This window comes from Canis aureus, chromosome 2 (assembly GCF_053574225.1).
Source record: "Canis aureus isolate CA01 chromosome 2, VMU_Caureus_v.1.0, whole genome shotgun sequence".
Lineage (NCBI taxonomy): Eukaryota > Metazoa > Chordata > Mammalia > Carnivora > Canidae > Canis > Canis aureus.
In genome coordinates, this window is record NC_135612.1 from 50,024,932 (window position 1) to 50,045,578 (window position 20,647).

General features: G+C 40.1%; 1 protein-coding gene across 15 annotated transcripts in view; it reads left to right on the forward strand.

The window, feature by feature from the left end:
* Positions 1-20,647, forward strand: part of AKAP13 (A-kinase anchoring protein 13) — a 320,707-nt gene that overhangs the window by 205,048 nt on the left and 95,012 nt on the right. Inside the window, exon 1 of one of the 15 annotated variants that reach the window (XM_077871376.1) lies at positions 3,615-4,418. The exons of the other annotated variants lie outside the window; for them this stretch is intronic. Within the exon in view, the coding sequence (XP_077727502.1) occupies positions 4,338-4,418 (81 nt within the window). The 5' untranslated portion in view covers positions 3,615-4,337. Of the gene's footprint in view, positions 1-3,614; positions 4,419-20,647 lie in introns of those variants that run through there. 15 annotated transcript variants of the gene reach the window in all.

The following is a 20,647-nucleotide window of genomic DNA, read 5'->3' on the forward strand; positions in this document are numbered from 1 at the left end:
TGACTAGGGGACGAGGACAGTAGGCCTCCTCTCCTGGACCAGTATTGCTCTCAGACACCTCAGTTGAAATTAAAAAGGAAATCGCAAATGGAAACAGTGCTTTTGCAGCCATTGTAAATCATTTCCTTTTTTCTCGTCCCAAGTAATCAATCATCATACGTGAAGGAGTCTGTAATTCCAAGCAGACAAGAATTGCCCAAGTGGAGGTGAAGTGTTTTATTTTGTATTCTGGCAAATTTTGCTGCCAACAAACAGGTAAATCTGGGTGACTCACTGTTTTTAAGTTAATCACAGATAAATGAAAATTAACTGTGGTAGACCTTTCCTTCCTTCTGATTTCATGTGAAAAGTGGAGGAGGAAAACATAGTGACGCAAGAATACACTACATGTTTTCTACCACCAGTTTTGAAAGAATTTCTCAATTCCTTTTTCTTTCTCCTCTGCATCTACCCACATCCTATAAGCTATACGGCAGATGATAAAGATTTCTTAGTCTCAGACTGACCATATCCAGTTGAGAAGGAACTTCATATAGAACCCATCCCCTATAGTTTTCCAGAGTCCAACTCATTATCCCACATTGCCCATTAAGAGTGTAGCACACCTAGGAATAGAAAGAACCCTTGATTTTCATCCTGGTATCTCGTTTTCACTGCAGAGACTGAATTGATCATTGAGGGAGGAGGGCAATTAGCCAGTACCCAGTCACTTGCTGCTGCTTTATGTTTACTTTGGGGTTCTAGGAAAAAATGCTTAGTAGAAGTAGACTCACCTCCTCCCTTTGCCCACAGTGCTTATTGGCTTTTGGTGTTCTCTTTGGGTCTTTAGCATCCCCACTAGGTGGTGTCCTAATTCAGAAACTTGTCTGGTGCTTGAGACTGGTCTCTTTAACTCAACAAAAGGAGCCCAATAGAGCTGACCCATGAGAATTGCTTCAGTAATTTGGATAAGGTGTTAGATCTTATAATTAAGTAAATCAAAAGAAGATTTAATTCATGAACAGAAATGCTATAGTTGAATTAAAATTCATAAAATATTTTTTTACTTCATCTTCTGGAATCCTTAAGAACATATATTGGGCCTGTCGTGTGAAAAGAGTAAAAGCACTGGTTGCTTCTGTTAAAGAATTTGGGACTCCTTTTGCAGATAGAGTGGGATGGAGGACATAAAAGGGAGATACAGTTAATCTTGTAAATAACTACTATGGTAAGAGGCTGTAAATAATAAACATATTTTAGTACAAGTTGCCAAAATTAAAGGAGAGGGAGAATTTTCTCAAAACAAAAATTCATAGCTCTCAGCTCTGGTTTGTATATAAAATGATTGGTTGTTGCGTTTCAAAATCCTAACAGAATAACTGGTCAGTGGTTCCAGATGTTTTTGATAAAAACTTGGAATTGTCACAGCAGCAGCCAAAGCACAGGACTGCAGATCCTGTCTTCTGTGGAAAGTGCTGAACAGATCCAGAGGGGAAAGCAAAACAGACTCTTTTTTCCCCCCACCCAGAGTATTTGTTCCCTACCCAGAGTGTTTGTTCTACAAGGAGTAACAGAATACGTAAGGACAACTCCAAATCTTTGTAGTAGGTTTACTTATGTGCGCAGGAGTAGGAAACCTAGATTTCCAGCCTCTGGCACAGAGTCATCAGATTGTCAGAAATAAACAGAGTAGTCTATAATAGTCTGTAAGTCTCAAAACATTTAAGACAATTACATTATTTTGAAACCGGTTTCTCTCGAATGATATAAACCTCTTGAGGACAGAGACCTTGTAATTTGTTCGCCTTCACTGCAAGGCACAAAATATCTGTCAAAGCAATATAGATTATCTGCATTTAAGGCAGTAAGTACTTAGACGAGGTTGGGAATGGAAGGCTGTATGGTGACTAAAGCATTTCTGATCCCTTGAGAGATGCCTGGGAACCTTGGAAGCAGGAAACATTTGATTCTAATTAAAACAGAAGGGAGTGGCAGGAGGAATAAACCAAGTGGAGGACAGAGGGGAGCTGGCTCTGTGTTCATATGGAAAGAAGCTGGGGCGGGGGGGGGGGGTGCCCCTCTAAATTATAGCTTGATGAAAGTTCACCCAGAAAAGGTGATAATCTAGCAGTGTTCTCATACACTAAAGCCTGAAGGGTCTTCCGATTTGTGCTCTGGATCACAGAGTCTCAAAGTATTTGTAAAGCCCTGGCCAGGTTCCCACCCTTTTCGGTAAGTCTGAGCAAGAACTTTATTTACAACTTTTTAATCTCTCTAATCATCATGTTTCTACTGTTTTCCATCCTTACTCTAGTGAAAATGAAAAGCAGCATCTGTTTCACCATTGGTGTTGGTGACATCACAGAGCCTGGGCTCACTGGGGCGCATGTAGGGAGGGGAGCCTGTCCACTTTGCGTGCCCTGCTTGACACAGTGAGGAGTGGGGATCGGGCCTTCTGCGTTGGGCACAGCTGGGGTTGCAGTATGGTAATAGGTGAGGACAATACTCGCTTGGTTGTAGGGTTTACTGCATTTCCCTCCTTTGAGCCTGGCCTGAGGAAATGGTGACTCATCAGACCTTCTACACCCCTTCTATAAACTCCTGAGAAACCTTGTCACCAACTCTGTTGGCAGTGCTGACAGAGATTTAAGTGCTCAATCTCTCTTCCTCCTTTCCCTGTGGTATTTGAATCCCCTCCTCATTCATACACCAGGTCTGGCTAAGGACTCTCCCGGCCCCTAGAGGAAAATGGTGGCCGCGTCATGCTTCCAGAAGATCTTATTCTTGCCTGTCTCCACTCTTTCCCAGAACCCTTATGAACTAAGTGAGAGAGTGTCTGCAGTAAGAGGATGAATTCTCCAATAGGTGCCCTGAGGCTGTTGCACAGGGTGGGGCTAGGTCTCAGCAAAAATGAGGTGACAGAGAGTGCACGTGAAGCCCTGAGGGGGGAAGCCATCCCAGCATAAGTGGTTTGGCTTAGGTGACCCTCCTCACTCAGAAACAGTATCCCCGTGTATGCCCATTCATTCCACTCTTTTTCTCTTAGTATCCTTTAAAACCCCTCTATCACTCACTTTCTCCCCACTCACCCCGCCTCAAAAAAAAAAAAGCAAACAGATGAACTTGTGATGATTTTTACACCGTGTCAGGTACTTTGGGAGCCACTTGTGGATCCTAGAGACATAGCCCTGAAATACTTGGCTGACATTTTTCTCATATTAAATCATTGGTTTGCATTTGGCAGGGAGCTGTGGTGTACGCCTTGGGTAGTTTCAATTTTCTGTACTTCGTGGAATAGATAAGTATATTGTACTTGGTCGTGTTGTTTAGGATGACATCCTCCCCCTTTTATTATCGTACTGTTCCGACATCATAGCGTTCGAGTTGCATCTTGCAATGCCTGACAGAGCCTTTTTCATAGGGGACAGTATGAGGAGGAGGAGGGGAGGAGGAGGAGGAGGAGGAAGTGGGTTGGAAAAGGAAGCCTTGTTTTTCTCTTCTCTGTCTGTGGATGAATCATGTTCCCACTGCAATTAGGTTTTCAAACCTCCAAGGCTGCTGGTCTGGAGCTAAAAGGGCAAGTAGTGACGTTCCTGAGGGTGAGGGAAAGGGGGGCTGGGGTAAGGAAAGAGCCAGCGCCCAAGGAGGGAGGAGGGAGTAGCACAGGAGGAGTGGTCTTTCTTTTCTCCTTTTTCTCTGCTGTCATTAGAGATTTTCAACTGAAGTCAGAACCAAGCCCTACTGCCTAGCGAGCAAGAGGCTGACGCTAAAGACTCTACTTTGAACAGAATCTCCAAGCATCTGCTATTTTTTTTTTTATTTTCCTGTAAAGGAAAAATTGATTTTCCTTGTTATTATTTTTTTTAAACAAGAACAGAATTTAATGAGAGAATGAGGATGTTTTTGTGCAATCCCTTTGAAATAGAGTTGTCTTACCTTTTTCTCTCTTTTGCTTTTCCTGACAAAGTACATACTGGATTTTTATTGCCTGCCTTGGGTTTTTCCCCCACGTGTGTCAGCCATTATGCTTAGCCGGCTCATTAATAATTTTTCTACTGGAGTTGTCGCCAGTGATGGAAATGCTGTGTGCTTCTCTTTCACTCAAGATCTACATAAAGTATAGCATCGTGAGGCACTATTGTTTATATTATGAATTACAAATTATTATTCTAGTGCTCTGAAGTTGCCAGAAAGTCCTCCGTCATCAGTTCAAGAAATTGGATTCCACTCGGTTTCTTTTTAATCAATTTTGGACCCTTTGAGGCTTTTATAGAGAGGAGAGTCTAGAAGGCACAGATCTCCAGCTCAGCGTGAGAAATTTTAAACTCTGGACTTGGGGGAGTGCAATTTGAACAAAAATGTATGAACGGCACAAGAGGCGCTACAGCCTATGTGACATCTCCAAGGTGGACAGGACTGTGGATGTGGTGTTGCTGAAGGTAAGGGCCACACTTCAGAATCCCGAAGCTCTCAAGTTCCTTTATCTCTCTGCATCCAGTAACTGAATCCCTGGCTGCCCTGTACTGGGAGAAAGGCTGAGAAGTTGTGTGAAAAGTAGAAGGTGGAGGGGTGAGATTGGTGATTTTAAGGTTGTTAGAATACCTGAACAGAGTATGGAGGGCTTAAGAATCAGTAGTGAGCCATACTTACTTTTGAAATGTCATTTTGCTTGCTTTAAAATGCATTCTAAGGCTCAGAAGAACTCATACTCTTGAAAATCACAATGGGAGAAATTTGCCTTCAGAGTTGCTCTTTCCCAAGATGTCTCTGTCTTGTGCTTCCCATTCCCTCACCCTCCCCTGCTCCAGCCCCATCTGTCTGGGTATCACTTTCTCTTGGTCTCCTTTTCTCTGTCTTTCGTCTGAATCTTTCCTACCTGTTGCTTTCTGCTGTCTCTTGAAACTCTTTAGGGGCAAGATGGACAACATTTGTTCCCTTCGGAAGGGTCTCCAACCTATTTATTAAAGTTGCGAAGTGGTGCTTCTGCTTTGGTTTGACTGCTTTTCATGAGCTCTGTTGATGCTGTATTTGTTTTCTTGGCATTAGTGATGTTGGGTGTCTAAGCAGGATGGGGGTGGAGACTGAAGGGCTAATTGCTCACAGAAGGCATCCTTGAAATCTAAAATTAGTAAGGACTCCTCCAGCCATAAGATGGAAGTCTGGGAATGTTGGACGGCTCAATTAGCACTTTTTGGAAATTTAGCAGTTTTCTGGCAAAGGCAGGGGAAATTAGAAGCCAGCCAAGTGCTTCACAGTTGCCAAGAAAACCTCCATACCTGAACTTGTGAAAGTATAGAGCTAGCAGGGTGTAGGTAGAGTGGTAATGTATTGCCCTGGTAAAGAAATTTTGGAACTGTGTTATCAGTTTATCAATTCAGTTGATTACTTCAGACTTTCTAATTTTTTTATTGGTCCATCAAGGCTAAGAAACAGGTCTAGAGGGCCAGACACAGAAGCCAGTGAAATACCACCTTGGATGAGAAGCCAGGTAGGAGTCGTGATTTGTGGTAGAGTGGTGTCACTATCCCTCCTAATTTCTGTCAGGTACTTGTCTGACTTGCTAGTCCTAGACTGAGAGCAGTTTGGGAACTTGGCATTTTGAATTTGTTCCAAGATGTTATTAATTTTAGTTTCTCTGAAATAGGATTACCTCTATGAAAGCACAGTGGTGTTTTAAAATTTATGTCCTCATATATTTAGAAGAGCCTAGTTTTTAGGACTTTTATATGCTTGACTCTTGATGATTTTACCTGTCTGGGGGCAAAAGAGGGAGGGAGTATAGAACATCCTAGTCAAGGCATCACAGGGAATATCAAATATTTAAAATAATGCTCATATGGGTAGTACTCTTCCATCTAGCTGGGCATGAAAACCTTTATGAGTGGAGCCAGATCAGCATGGGCTTATTGGGCTCAGAAATGCTGTTTTAACAAAACACTTCCGTGTACATCGTTTCATTTGAGACTTATTGCTCAGGCAGCGGCTCACCACCTGCCCCCCCTCCCCTCCATGTTCATATGAAGACCGTCAGGCTTCTCTAGATCTCTTGAGCCATGGTGAGGAGTATGAAGTACTTGACTGACAAAGATGTGATTTTTTATTTTTTTTAATGAGGCCACAGCTAATAAAGGACAAAATTAAGGTTTTTTTCTTTTTTTTTTTTTTTTTTAAGATTTTATTTATTCATGAGAGACAGAGAGGCGGAGACACAGGCAGAGGGAGAAGCAGACTCCATGCAGGGAGCCCGACAGGACACAATCCTGGGTCTCCAGGATCAGGCCCTGGGCTGAAGGCGGCTCTAAACCGCTGAGCCACCTGGACTGCCCAAAATTAAGTTTTTTAAGTGAATTTTTTTAAGTGAATTTGTATTCTTTTAATATTTTATTCTGTGCTGCCAACTGTATAATAAGAGTTTCAGTAGAGAAAACTTCACTTCTCAGAAAATAGGCATTGTTGACAAGTAAACATTAGGAGTCCTGAAACTAGTGTTTGAAGTAAGATAGCTAAGTTTCATGTCCCCCTCCCCCCTTTGGAGGCAGAGGAGGTTACATCATTGAGAGACACACATTTAATAGGACACCTGAGTGGCTCAGTGGTTGAACTCATCTGCCTTTGGCTCAGGGCGTGATCCTGGTCCTGGAATTGAGTCCCACTTTGGGCTTCTTGTGAGGAACCTGCTTCTCCCTCTGCCTGTGTCTCTGCCTCTCTCTGTGTGTCTCTCGTGAGGAAATGAAATCTTAAAAAAAAAAAAAAAAAAAAAAAAAAGGTATTAATGACCTATTTGATGCCAGTGACAGCGCTAAGTCCAAGGGGTACACAGTTCTTTAAAATCCTCTTCTTGCTCAAAGATGGACAATTAAAGAGAGAAATGAAAAAGTATGCATTACTATAAACAATTGACAGGCATGAGCAGTGAGCTATATAGAAAATAATCAGAAGGCCTGTTTTAGATAAAAAGGTGTTTCTGAGGTGCCAACATTTAAAAAACTGATCCCCAGAGGATAGAAAGATGCCAGCTAGCCCAAGGGAAAGTGTTCCAGAGAGAATGAACAGGAAATGCAGAGGCCCGAGGTACTCAGGGAAGCAGTGGAAGAGCCACTATGACAGGGACACACTGGCCTAGCAGAGGAGCAGTATCGAAAGAGTCATAATGGGACTTAGAAAAGCAGGGCCTTGACAGCCATGAGAAGTTGGCTTTGTTTGGATATATTACTTCTCAAATAATGTTTTGAAGAGATCTTCTGGCTGTGTGTGGATGAGGTAGGCTGCCATTATGGCAGCCCAAGGCATGGTAACTTGGTTTTGTGGTCTGAAGTGGGAAAAAGTGGATGGATATGAGATCCAAGCATTTCATTTTTACATTCCTAGTTTGTCTCATTTTACATGTGGAAAAATAGATAGGGATAGCCCATAATTTTCCAAAGGTCTCAGAGCTCATGTGTAATAGGTCCTAGGATGCAAACCCAGATCTGATTTTTTTCAGAGCTCATGCTTTTTTCTTGCTATCCTAGACCTCCTCTTCAAGTCAACAGTGCCTTTTGTTACATGAATATGTGAATCAGTTTTCATTTGTAAATACATACGTGTTTCTTTTCTAAGACTTTGGATTTTGGGAGGGGTTTTTTGTTTTTTTAAGTAGGCTCCAGTGTGGGGCTTGAACTCATGGCCCTGAGATCAAGACTTGAGCTGAGATGAACCAGCTAAACTACCTAGGCACTCTTAGATTCCAACTTTCGTGTTGGAAATAATCTTAGAACCTACCTCTATCACTTCTTTCCCAGTACAGGATTTCTTTCTGTAACACTTAGGGCAGACTCATGGCCTCATACAAATTAATTCCTTTTGCACAATTTTTTGCAGATTTTTTTTTTCCACAATGCTTTTTTAAAAATAATTCAGAAGTATTCGCCAGTTATCTTTCATTTTGAACTTTGGTACCTTTAGTGTTTTAAAAAAATATAATGTTTGGGTGTATATGCCACTTCAGTTCTCAAGTGATCATGTGTATGTTCTCACTCCACTTTTTTATCTGTGGAAGTCTGCTCTTTTATACAAATGAGCTTGTAATTTTTTTCATCTGTTTGCTATATCTAAACACTGAAAACGATGTTCCTGATTTGTATTAAATGCTCAAAAAGTTTTGTTAATTGAATGAATTGATCTATCAAGATTTCTAAGTAAGGATTCCTACACCTCATGCTACATTCGCTGTACTAAAAGGTTGATGTATGAACACGGAGATAGAGTATAACAATAAACACAAAATTAAGATTGTGGGCCTGCCACTATGGAATTCCACATTTACGACTCCAGGTCTTCCCATTGGCATCCTAGTAATTCACTGCAGATTAGCTTCACAATTCTCATCCTAGATTATGTACCTGTGCTTTATTTGGCTTATGCTGCATTCCGATCTGTTCTCTTTATCAGTTCTGTACAGTCCCTTTCATGGTAGCTCTTCTGCATCAAGGCCTTCCCTTAAGTTTTTCCTGAAGCTACATACGTTGTTGGTCTCTGTCCTTAGATCGACTCTTGCTGATCCCCATCATCAACCTCTAGCATCCCTGAAATCTTACCTCCTTTCTGAATTCTTCGCTAAATAATAAGGCATAAGTTAACAATCCCTTGGTCACTTACCCCTCCAGCCCCCAGCCCAGTATACACATACATATTGCTCTTCCTTAGCATATGACATTCTCCTGACTACTCCCTCTCTATGCGTGTATAACTTCTTGCTCCTGCAAGAAATGGTTGGTAACTCTGAATCACATGCTCAAAAAGGGATATGGAAGAATTTTATTGTTAGCAGGAACCCTTTGGTACAAACAGGCCCACTTTTGTCAACATCCTTCAAAAAGCTAGTAGGGAACTCACAGGTTGGTAAACAATAGAAGTTGTCACCTAACGTAGTTCAGTAGCTAAACTCGTGATGAGTTTTCCTGAGACCACTGTTAACACCAGAGGACACTACATATCTGAAACTTATTGCACAACTAGACCAAAAAGAAGGGCATCAGTATCTAGAATTGACTGCTAATGTAAACTGATTTTAGTCCAAGAGCCATTTCTCTTTTACTAATTTTATAACTTTGGGTACCTAGAAAAACATATTGCCTACGAATAGTAGTAGGATTCTTCTTGTTATTGATGGTTTATTGAGAGCATACTTTGTAGCTAGTAATTAAGAGTGTCAGGTGAATGCTTATGATATTTGCAACCACATTATGGGTGCATTAAATGAAATTATTATTATTATTATTTTTTATGATAGTCACACACACAGAGAGAGAGAGAGAGGCAGAGACATAGGCAGAGGGAGAAGCAGGCTCCATACACCGGGAGCCCGACGTGGGATTCGATCCCGGGTCTCCAGGATCGCGCCCTGGGCCAAAGGCAGGCGCTAAACTGCTGCGCCACCCAGGGATCCCATTAAATGAAATTATTTACAGAGGACAACCTGTCCCTATCCATGATGTTTAGGCAGGCCACATGACCTCATTAGCTAAAGCTCAAAGGAGTAACTTGTCTTTGAGTCTAGGGCCATTTTCCCAAGAAATACATATCCTTCATAAGTTTGCTTGCTCTAAGACAGTTCCGCATTGCATCAAACAAAAGATGTAAGGAGGCTAAGGACTGAGGACAGCCGAGCATGTCTGATTCCCCGAAAAGATTTTGACTCATGTGTTGGCTTCCATGTCCGGATGGTGGGTTTTTGCTTCCTTTTGTTCAGCTTGATAACTCCGGCTGGATCTCCTGAGACAGTTGCAGAGGAAGTAAATATGAGCAATGGCTGGGAAGGCTGGGTGTAACCATGGGCTTGTATTATTAGGATGTTCAGATATAAACAGTAGGAGAAACATTGCCCAAAACAAAAGGCAGTTCTCTCTCTGCTGGAAATATGTACAGCTCTATTTTCAGACTGATGGGAACCCAACATGGGTGCAGTTTAGATGCTCACAAGGAGTCCCTGGCTTCACAGCAAGAATGAAAAATGAACTGGATGACCTGGTGTTTCTTTGGAGCTTCCATTGTCCTGTGTCCCATGTGCACCATAGCTCATCTGAACTTTGGATGCTGAATCCCTGTTGTGTCCATGATCTAGGTATAATGGAGATAGTATGGACAAAGGACTAAATGTGGTTTTTAGCTAAAGAATCATAAATGGGGGCAGAGTCAGAAAGGTTTTTGGTAACTTCTTCCTCTACAAATGTGGAGATATAATGGCAGAGTGTTGGTCTTCTTCACTTCTAGCTGCTTGCTAAACAAAATTTCTGCATCGTCTTGAACTCTTCCTTATCCTACCCATTCAGTCAATTGCCAGTCCTGTGTCTTGCTTGTACTAGTGCAAAGATTCCATAGGGCAAAATCTGGAGAGGGGCTCATAATCATCTTCGTTCTTCTCTTAAACTCAAATTATTAGCATCTCAACACTTGTTTCTTCCCTTTCCGTTTTCTGATTCTGCTAACAATCAGAATCTTGCCAGGCCCAGTCTCAGAGCTGCTTAAAAAGCGTGTTGCTAGTACAGAGAACCAGCTTATCATCTGTTTATGGAAAAATCTGTCTTAGAGGTCACCTTTTAGAAAAGAGACTAACGGGTGGGCAAAAAGGTGTGTTACTATGTTTATACTAGGGGCTTGGCCTTGTATCTGGCCTGTAGGAAGCACTCTGAAAATGTTTCAAAGATAGCCACATAGTGTGGTCTTTAAATTGTCTCGGTGTAAGAAAGAAATGGTTGTTGAAGAATAGATGGAGAGTTAGGGCAGATTTATCTGTGACATCAGATTCTGAAACAGCAGAAGGATGGGGGAGATGTTTTGTAATCCAGTTTATATCTCTTAAGCTGTTTACTTATATAGTAAGAACAATATGTTCACACAAAAAGACAGTATGCTTGGTGGTGCTGTCAGTGTATGCAGGATGTGGTGGAAAATGCTGATACATGTTTTGACATTTTTTCCACACTCGGTGCACATGGAGTCTGCCCTCTGGTTAATGGCATTGACCATGATTGGTAGCATCTGGCCCAGAATTCCAGCTCTGCCTCTGAGTATGTGGGCCACTTGACCACTTTTGTCGAAACAAGCTTGCTTATCTCTAATTGCCACACTCTTTTTTTTTCTTTTTTCTTTTTTTTTTTTTTGTGGGAATACATACATAACACAAAATTTACCACATTTAGGTATACAGTTCAAGTGGCATTTTAGTATATTCACATTGTTGTGCAACTGTCACTGCCATCCATCTCCAGAACTTTTTCATCTTTGCAAACTGAGACACTCTACCCATTAAACAATACTACTTTCTCTCTTCCTCCTCCTAGTCCCTGGAAACCACTGTTCTATTTTTTGTGTCTGTGAGTTTGACTCCTCCAGTTGGCTCACATACATGGAATCATAGAATATTTGTACTCTGCTGACTGGCTTATTTCACTTAGCGTCATGTCTGCAGGGTCATCCATGTCATGGCATGTGTCAGAGTTCCCTTCCTGTTAAAGGCTGAATTGTATTCCATTCTATGTACATACCACATTTTATTTATCCGTTCATCTCTTGATGGACATTTGAGGTGTTTCCCCCCCCCCTTTTTTGTATGTGAGCAGTGCTACTGTTGGAAGTTGGTACAAATATTGGTGTGTGTCCCAGCTTTTGGTTCTTCTCAGCATGTACCGAGAAGTGGGATTGCTGGATCGTATGGCACTTCTCCCTGTCGGTTTTGGAAGAACCAGCATACAGTTCCACAGTGACTGCTGCATTTGACATTCCCACCAGTGGAGCATGAGGTTCCAATTTCTCTGTGCTCTCGCGAACACATGTCATTTCCTCGATGTTTTTTTGGAGGTGGGGAGTTGATTGTAGCCACCCTAATAGGCATGATGCAGCATCTCACTGTGATTTTGACTTACGTACATTTCCCTAATATTCACTTTTGTGCTGGTTATGTCTGTAAGAGGCTAGAAATAGAAGCTTTCCAGGCTGCTTCATGTTTCACTATTTGAAAGATATCTGAATACCTCAGACTCAGCATAGTCAAATTGAGTGCATCATTATATTCTTCTCCATTGGGTTTCCTGTTTATTAAATGGTGAATTTTGACTTCTTTTTCTTATTTCTGTGGATTCCGCCCTTTGTGCTAGCTTACTGATTTGCTGCTGCTTCTGTCTCCAGAGGATGCCATTCTGGTCCAGCCACATGGTGCTGCTAGCCTAGTCCAGTTTCAGGCTCCTCCTCTGGACTCTGTGTCATGATGTCCCATGCTTCCTTCCTCCCAACTACCCCATTTTATTGATACACTTCTTCTAGAGTTATGTTCCTGCCATAATATGTCTCTCACTCCCTTGCTTATGTAATTGGGGGAAGTGTCCACCCTTGTTTGGGAGTAAACCCTAGATTCACTGTAGCCGTACCCCTTGTTCTTCCTGGGCACCTTTGGGGTTTTTTTGTGCTCCTTAGAAACATCTAAGGAAAAGGTCTCTAATCTGGGTTCTCAGGATATGCTCCAGAACCACTGACTAGAAACACACATGCATGTTTCTGGTAAGAAACATGGCTTCCCTCAGATTCTTGGAAGGAGTCCGCACCACTAAAGTTTATGAACTCCAACTCTGAAGTGTCCAAACTGATGGCTCATCCTTTGTTTCACATGGCTGGAATTCCTTGTCTCTTCTCCCCTCTCTCTGGAGCATACTGCCCCAATGAAAGGCCCACCACATATACCACCACCTTTGCTAATAAGCTTTTCTCAACTATCTGAACCAGAAATTATCTTTGTTTAAGTTCTAGGAGCTTCCTTATCACTCTGGGTTTCTGGTATTTGTATACCTATTGTATTTCAGTGACTAATCAGTGTTTCCTGACCTGTGGTCCACAGTTAGAGTCATTTCATAGGGTTATATACCTCTGTCATCCTTGGGTATGGAGGCAAATGTAACCCATGGTATTTCCAGTTAAAAAAGGTGCCTAACACATTTGAACTGTGAGACCTACCATGTAAACTGTAGTCAGTACCCCATCTTACTCTGCTCTTTGTTGCTGCACCTTAATACTGCTTCTTGCCTAAGGTAGGTGCCCCCAGAACACCTACCAGCAAGCTGTATGAATGGATCTGTGTGCTGCTGACTGCAAGAGAGCTTTAGGAGGCCTTCTTATGCTAGATTTCCCCATCCTTCCGTGGTGAGAAAGTCTTGATGTACTCAAAACGTTATCATTTTTCAATATAGATTATACTTTTTTTAATTAAAAAAATATTACTTAATTATTGATGAGAGACACAGAAAAGAGGCAGAGACACAGGCAGAAGGAGAAGCAGGCTCCCAGCAGGGAGCCTGATATGGGGCTTGATCCCAGGACCCCGGGATCACGACCTGAGCCAAAGGCAGACGCTCAACCACTGAGCCACCCAGGTGCCCCTATAGATTTTACTTTTAAATGTTTGTAAACTAGTCTTAATTCAAAAGAGGGAACTGGCTGAAACTGCCTCGAGCCCAGATGTGCTGAAGTGTCTAGTGTCCGCAGAAGCCATGAGCCTCCTCAGCACATCACTGTTAGTTACCTGTCAGCCACTGAAACGGCCGTCTAGACAAAGGAATCTGAAACAAACAGAACATTTCTCTCGGTTATGGCATTCTGATATTCAGAAATTCGTGCCCACGGTTCCATATATTAGTTTCATTTTGATAATTTATTTTCTAAATATTTTGGTCTAAAATAAACAGTGATTCTATTTTCCAGCTAGTCTTCTCCAGAGATCCGAAATGCACTTTGCCAGATTTTTTTAGTTTAGTATTGTTATTAAAACTTGTTTAAGCAGTTGTTGAATTCCAAGACAAAAAAGTAAGGAGAGGCCCTTGTGGGGATGGGGAAAGAAGCTAGATTGATTGGAAGCGAAGTCAAAGCCCTACTGCTTCAGCATACTGTGCTGATTTGTTCGAGGATTACTTCGCCTCCACTGACTGCTGCTTTGTTTATGAACCTGGTAAAGGAAGGCAGAGTGATCATTCTAAAGGCTCTCCTAACTTTTCATTCTCTGTAAAATCACTGAGGATAAGGAAGTCAAAGATTATTCATTAAGCATCCACGATGAACCCCACGCTTACTACTTCGTCAGGAGACCCATGGAATAAAGATGTGCTTCTGTTCTCAAGAAGCTCAGGCTTTGGAACAGACACAGTTACCAATACGATACAGTTCACATGCAAGGATACTATCCCCAAATCTATCCTCACAATGTGTATGGCCTCCTCTCTGAAATGGCATCACGCCTCCTCCTGGGGCAGGAGAGAGGTCCAGTCTAGCTGCTAGTATTACCCAAACTGTAAAGTACTGTGAATCTAGAGATATCAAGAGCTGTTTTACAGTTTTAATTCTGATCTTACCTGTCCTGTTAAAAAGCCTGCTCTTTTTAAAGTCATGAGAAAATGCACAGTTGCCCTGTCCAGTAACTTCTAACTTTTTAAAAAATCTATTTCATCTCTCTGCGGTGGTTTGCATTGTGGACCTACCTTCTCATTTCAGCCCTCTGCTTCCTTAACTTCTGTGAAACTAAGCTCTCTGAATTCTTCTGCTTCTACAAGGGTGTGGCAGTCTCTGACTTTCCCACTCGATATATTGCGCAATGCCTTGCATGGAACGGAAGAAGAGAGTCGTTAACTCTGGCCCCGTGTCTCTGTGACCTGGCCAGAAATGCATGCAGCATTTAAAGCACGGTTACTCCTTATGGGTGTTCCACTCTTTCTCCTTTCTATTAATTATGGCACATATTGTCCCAGGCAGCAGACATTTTAATTCCTGCTGTGTGCAAGGCACTTTCACATCTGTCTCACATAAACTGTGAATCCTTTCAGGACACTTTACTACTTCTGCTTTTAAGGCTTCATATAATGATTTGATATACAGAAGTTATTTAATACTTTTTTAAATAAGGCGACAAACCTGAGGGTGATGAGCATTACAGATTAATGTTGTCTTCCTAGAAAGTAACCAACAGATTATAAAACATATTTTCCTTTTAAAAAATAATATACTCTCATGAGATACCACTTCACACCTCCTAGCATGGCTACAAACAAGAACAATAACTAGTCTTGGCACAGATGGGGAAAGATAAAACACCCATATATTACTGATGGAGATGTCAAATGGTGCAGCCACTTTGGAAAAGTCTGGCAATTCCTCAGAATGTTCAACATGAAGGTATCACATGACTCAGCAGTTTCACTCCTAGATATAAACCCAGGAAAAATGAAAACACACCCAAATAAAAACTGGTGTATGGATTTTCATAGCCGCATTATTCCAAGCCGCTCAAAAGTGAAAACAGCCCAAATGTCCATCAATTGAAGAGTAAAGTGTGGATATCCCTACACAGTGAAAGATTATTTGGTAGTAAATGGAATGAAATACTAATATATGCTCTGACCTTGGAAAACCTTGAAATCACTTTGCTAAGTGAAAGAAGCCAGTCACCAAAGATCACATAATGTATATGAAGTGTCTGGAGTAGCCAAATCCACAGAGACAGAGAATGGATTCATGATTGCCCAGAAGTGGAAAATGGAAGTCAGGGTAGGGTGTGGATTCTAGGGGATACAGTATCTTCTTGGCATGATGAAATGTTCTCAACTTAGACATTGGTAATGGTTACACGCTCTGCATATATCCTAAACCATTGAATCATACATTTAGGTGGGTGAGTTTAGAATGTATGAGTTACTCTTCACTAAAGATGTTAAAATGCCAAATTACACGCACACACTCAGTACACTGTGGTATCCTGGTTTTCATCCTGTAACAGAAAAGAACTTTAGCGGAAAGAGAAATGAAATCCAAATCAAGTCTAGAATTTAGTGAGTAGTAATGTACTAATGTCAATTTCTTCCTATTGACACATGTACCAGGGTTATGTAAGATAATTCACATTGGAGTCACTGGTGAAGGAGGGCTCTATCAGAATTCTATGTGGTCTTTGTAACTTCCCTGTCAACCTAAAAATACTACAAAATAGAAGATTTGCAAAAATAAATTTTAAAAACCAAGAAGTAATTTGTAAAGAAAAGTTTGGGAAAACAGAAAAGTTAAAATAGATATTCTTTTATGTTCACTCAAGCATAATCATTCAGTGAAAAACTGAATCAGATTAAGGTTTTTCACTACATAGATGCAATCCTTTCAAGAGACTTTTGCCTGCCACTGTGTTGAAATGTTTTAATACTATTCAATATACTTATTCTCAAAATCGTGATAGGTCTGAGATTTTACCCAACTTGTGGGCTCCCAAGTTAGCCTGACAGTTTCGTGGGTGCTAGGCTGAAGTCACAGGGCTCCTGGATCCAGAGACAGATGAATTGATTACTCATTGCATGAAAAGCACCAAGAGGATCGCTTCCTTGTTGATTCCTTCTGTTCCCAAGTTCCCCAAAGGCAGCACAGAGGAGCCCAGGTGGGTGCCGTGTCACTACTGAGAAACCCCACCCTTAGGAAACCTCAGTTTTTATAATGGGCAGTGAGCCTGCCTGATCTTTGCCCTTGACTGGGACATTATCTTTATTATGTGGACAGTAAACAAACCTACCCTTTGCTTCAGAAAGAAACAATCTATCTCCCAAGGCTGTTTGATACACAGACGTTTTTTGAAAAGATAGTTTAGAACAGGACAGTCAGTGCCTTTGCTCACAAGATATGGAGAGATAGAAGACACCCTGAAGAATATTCTTCCAGCATTAACATGTTCACACCACTATTACTCAGAAATTAATGTATTCAGTTAGAGATTTGATTTAGGGACACCTGGGTAGCTCATTCGGTTAAACTTCCAAGGCTTTGGCTTAAGTCACAATTTCAGGTTTGAGTGCTACGTCAGGCTCCAGGCTCAGTGGGAAGGCTGCTTGAGATTCTCCCTCTCCCTTTGCCCCTCCTCCCGCTCATGTTTGCTCCTCTCAAATCTTTTTAAAAAAAGAGACTTAATTTCATTCTTTCAATGTTAATATATTCACAGTATTATTTATATGTTATGTATCTTGCAGATTGTTTTAACTTTTTATTACCATGCAAATGCCTAAAATGACATGAAAACTATAGTTAGTCAGTCCCTTATATATTGAAAGCCAAGAATGTTCAATTTACTCGTTGGCCATGGAATTGAAAAGGCAATGAAAAATATTCTATGATAAAGAATTTTTGCAAAGTTTCTTACAATGTTAATGAAACTAAAGAATTATAATGTTAGGGTGCTAGGGAGTTATAATAACTAAAAATACATATTACACTTAGGGGATTTTTTCAAGTCTATCGGAATATAATTTATATACAGTAAAATAAAAAACCAGTTTAAGTTCACAATTTGATGAGTTTGACAAATGTTTAAACTGCGTAATAACTTCTGCAGTCATGGTAGGAATATTGCCATCAACCCCAAAGTTCCCTCCTGTCTCCTTGCAATCATTCTGTTCCTCCAGTCTAATCACGAATACGTCTCCTCACACTACTTTTTGCCTTTTCCAGAATACTGTGTAAATGGAACTGTGCACTAGGTAATGTTTTTTGTTTGGCTTTTTTTCTTTTATCTTAACATCATGATCTTGAGGCTTATCCATGTGTATATATCAGTAGTTCATTCCTTCTTACTGTGAGTTTGTTGCATTTTATGAATGTACCACTCTTTGTTTATCCATTTACCTATTGACAGCAAATCGGATTGTTTCTAGTTTGGGGCTTTTATGAGTTAAGCGCTGTGAAAATTTCAGTAAAATTCTTTAGATATGAAGATATGGATTTCTTAGGTAAATACCCATCAGTAAGATTGTTGTGTTGTATGTAAGTGTCTGTTTGACATTATAAGAAATTGCTAACCTGTTTACTAAAGTGGCTGTATATTCTTCAGCAGTGTATCCGTGTTCAGTTGCTCCACATCTTTGTCAACACTTGGTATTTTCAGTCTTTAATTTTAACCATTCTAATAGATGTGGACCATTACCTCTTTGTGGTTCCAGTTTGCTGTTTTCTGATGACTAATGATGTTGGGTGCCTGTTCTTTGATAGTCATATATATTCTTTGATGAAATATTTCTCAAGGCTTTTTGCCCATTTAAAAAGTGTTGTCTTATGACATTGTAATAGGTTTTTTTTGTTATATTTTAATACTTATATATTTTAATAATTTCTCCCAGTCTGTGGTTTGCCTTTTCATTTTCCTAATAGTGCCTTTGACGAGAAAAAGACTTTAATTTTGACATAGTTTTATCAGAATTTTTACGTGTGCAGAGAAATCTTTGCCTGACCCAAGAATACAAAAAATATTCCCCTATGTTTTCTTCTAGAAGTTTTGTAGTTTTAACTTTAATATTTAGGTATATTTTTAGTTGATTTTTATAATCGATATAAGATTTGAGGGAGGCTTGTTTTTTGTTTGCCTGTGGACATCCAGGTGTTGCAGGATTATTTGTTCAAAAGACTGTTCTTTTCCTTGTGAGAATACCACTTAGCATCTTTTTTCTTTTTTCTTTTCTTTTTTCCCTTTCCTTTCCTTTATTTATTTATTTTTTTTATTTTTTTATTTTTTTATTTTTTTATTAGAGAGAGAGAAACAGAGGTAGTGTCAGCATGAGAGAGAGGAGAAGGAGAAGCAGGCTTCCTGCTGAGCAGGGAATCCCATGTGGGGCTCTATCCCAGGACCCTGAGATCATGATCTGAGCCAAAGGCTTAACTGACTGAACCACCCAGGTACCCCTGCCTTTTTAAAGATTTGTTTATCTTATTGGAAAAAGACAGAGACAGAGAGAAAGACAGAGATAGTGAGAGAGAGCATGAGTGGAGAGGAGAGGGAGAAGCAGTGGAATACCACTAGGCTTTTTTTTGTAAGATATCAGTAGGCCATGTCTGTGAAGGTCTGTGGATTCTCTCTTGTTCCACTGATCTGTATGTCTGTCTTTATACCAGTACCACACTGGCTTGTTGATTGTACCTTTTATAGTAAATCTTAGAATCAATTAGTGATTGGGGAGAATTCACAACTTCACAGGACTGAATTTTCTGATGTATAAACATAATGTTTCTGTGTATTTAAGCATGCTTTAATTTTCCTCATCATGTTTTTTAGTTTTTAGAGTACAAATCTTGTCATGCTTTCTCAATTATTTTAAATTAATTATTATTAATTATTATTATTTTATTTTAAATGGCATTACTTTTATTTTTAAAAATTATTCACTGCTAATACACAGAACTAGTGTTGTTTTTTTTATGTATATGTATCTTGCAACTTTGCTAAACTGACTTATTCTAGCAGTATTTTTGTAGATTTCTTAAGATTTTCTACATAGGCACTCATTCTCATGTCTTTTTTTTTTTTTTTTTTTATTGGTGTTCAATTTACTAACATACATAATAACCCCCAGTGCCGTCACCCATTCACTCCCACCCCCCGCCCACACAGTTTTCCAGAGTGGCTGCACCAGTTCACATTCCCACCAACAGTGTAAGAGGGTTCCCTTTTCTCCGCATCCTCTCCAACATTTGTTGTTTCCTGCCATGTTAATTTGCCCCATTCTCACTGGTGTGAGGTGGTATCTCATTGTGGTTTTGATTGTATTTCCCTGATGTCATGCTCATGTCTATGAATAAAGTTTTACTGCTTCCTTTCCAAACCTATGCAGTTTTATTTCTTTTTCTGCTTTACTATATTGGCTAGAAACTCATACAGTGTTGAATAAAAGTGTGGAGAATGGACATTCTTGCCTTGTTCTTGATCTCAGAGCAAAAGCATTTAGTCTCTGGCCATTAAATGTGATGTTAACTTGTAGGTGTTTTTGTTTCAAATAGATACCCTTTATTCAGGCTGAGGAATTTCCTTTCTGTTTCCAATGTTCTAGGAGTTTTATCATGAATAGATATTGAATTTTGCCAGACAGTTTCCTATATTCCTTGATAATTATTAATTTGTGGAGTTTTTGGTCTGTTAATAAATTGATTTTGTTCAACATTCCTGGGATGAACTTGGTCATGACAACTTGATCTTTTTTCTGTGTTGCTGGCTGGATTCCATATCTTAGTTTTTGTTTAGGATTTCACGTCTCAGTTCCTGAGGGTTATTGATTTATAGTTTTCTTACAATTGTCTAGTTTTGGTGTCAAGGTGATGCTGGACTCATAAAAAATGAACTGTATGTTGTTCCGTCCTCTTCTATTTTGTGCAAGAATTTGTGTAGAATTGGTATTATTTCTTCTTTAAATGATTGGTGGCGTTCACCACTAAAGCCTTTTGGGTCTGGAGATTTCCTTATAGGAAAGTTTTTAATTAAATTCAGTGTCTTTGATAGAATAAGGGTATTCAGATTTTCTTTATCTTCTTGAGCAAATTTTGGTAGTTTGTGTTTTCCATGAAATGTTTCCATTTATTCCAACTTGTTGAATCTGTTACAGTAGTGTTCACAGTATCCCTTTGTTATCCTTCCAGTGTCTGTAGGATCTGTCTTAATTCCTGATACTGGGAATTTTTAACTTTCGTTCTTGGTCAGTCTAGCTAGAATTTTACTGATACCATTCATTGATCTATCTCTTCAGGGAACCAGCTTTTGGGTTCATTGATTTTATTTTTCTGTTTTCTATTTCATTGATATCTATTCTTTGTTTTCTTTATCCTATTTGCTTCAAGATCGTCTGTCCTCGTTTCTAGTTTC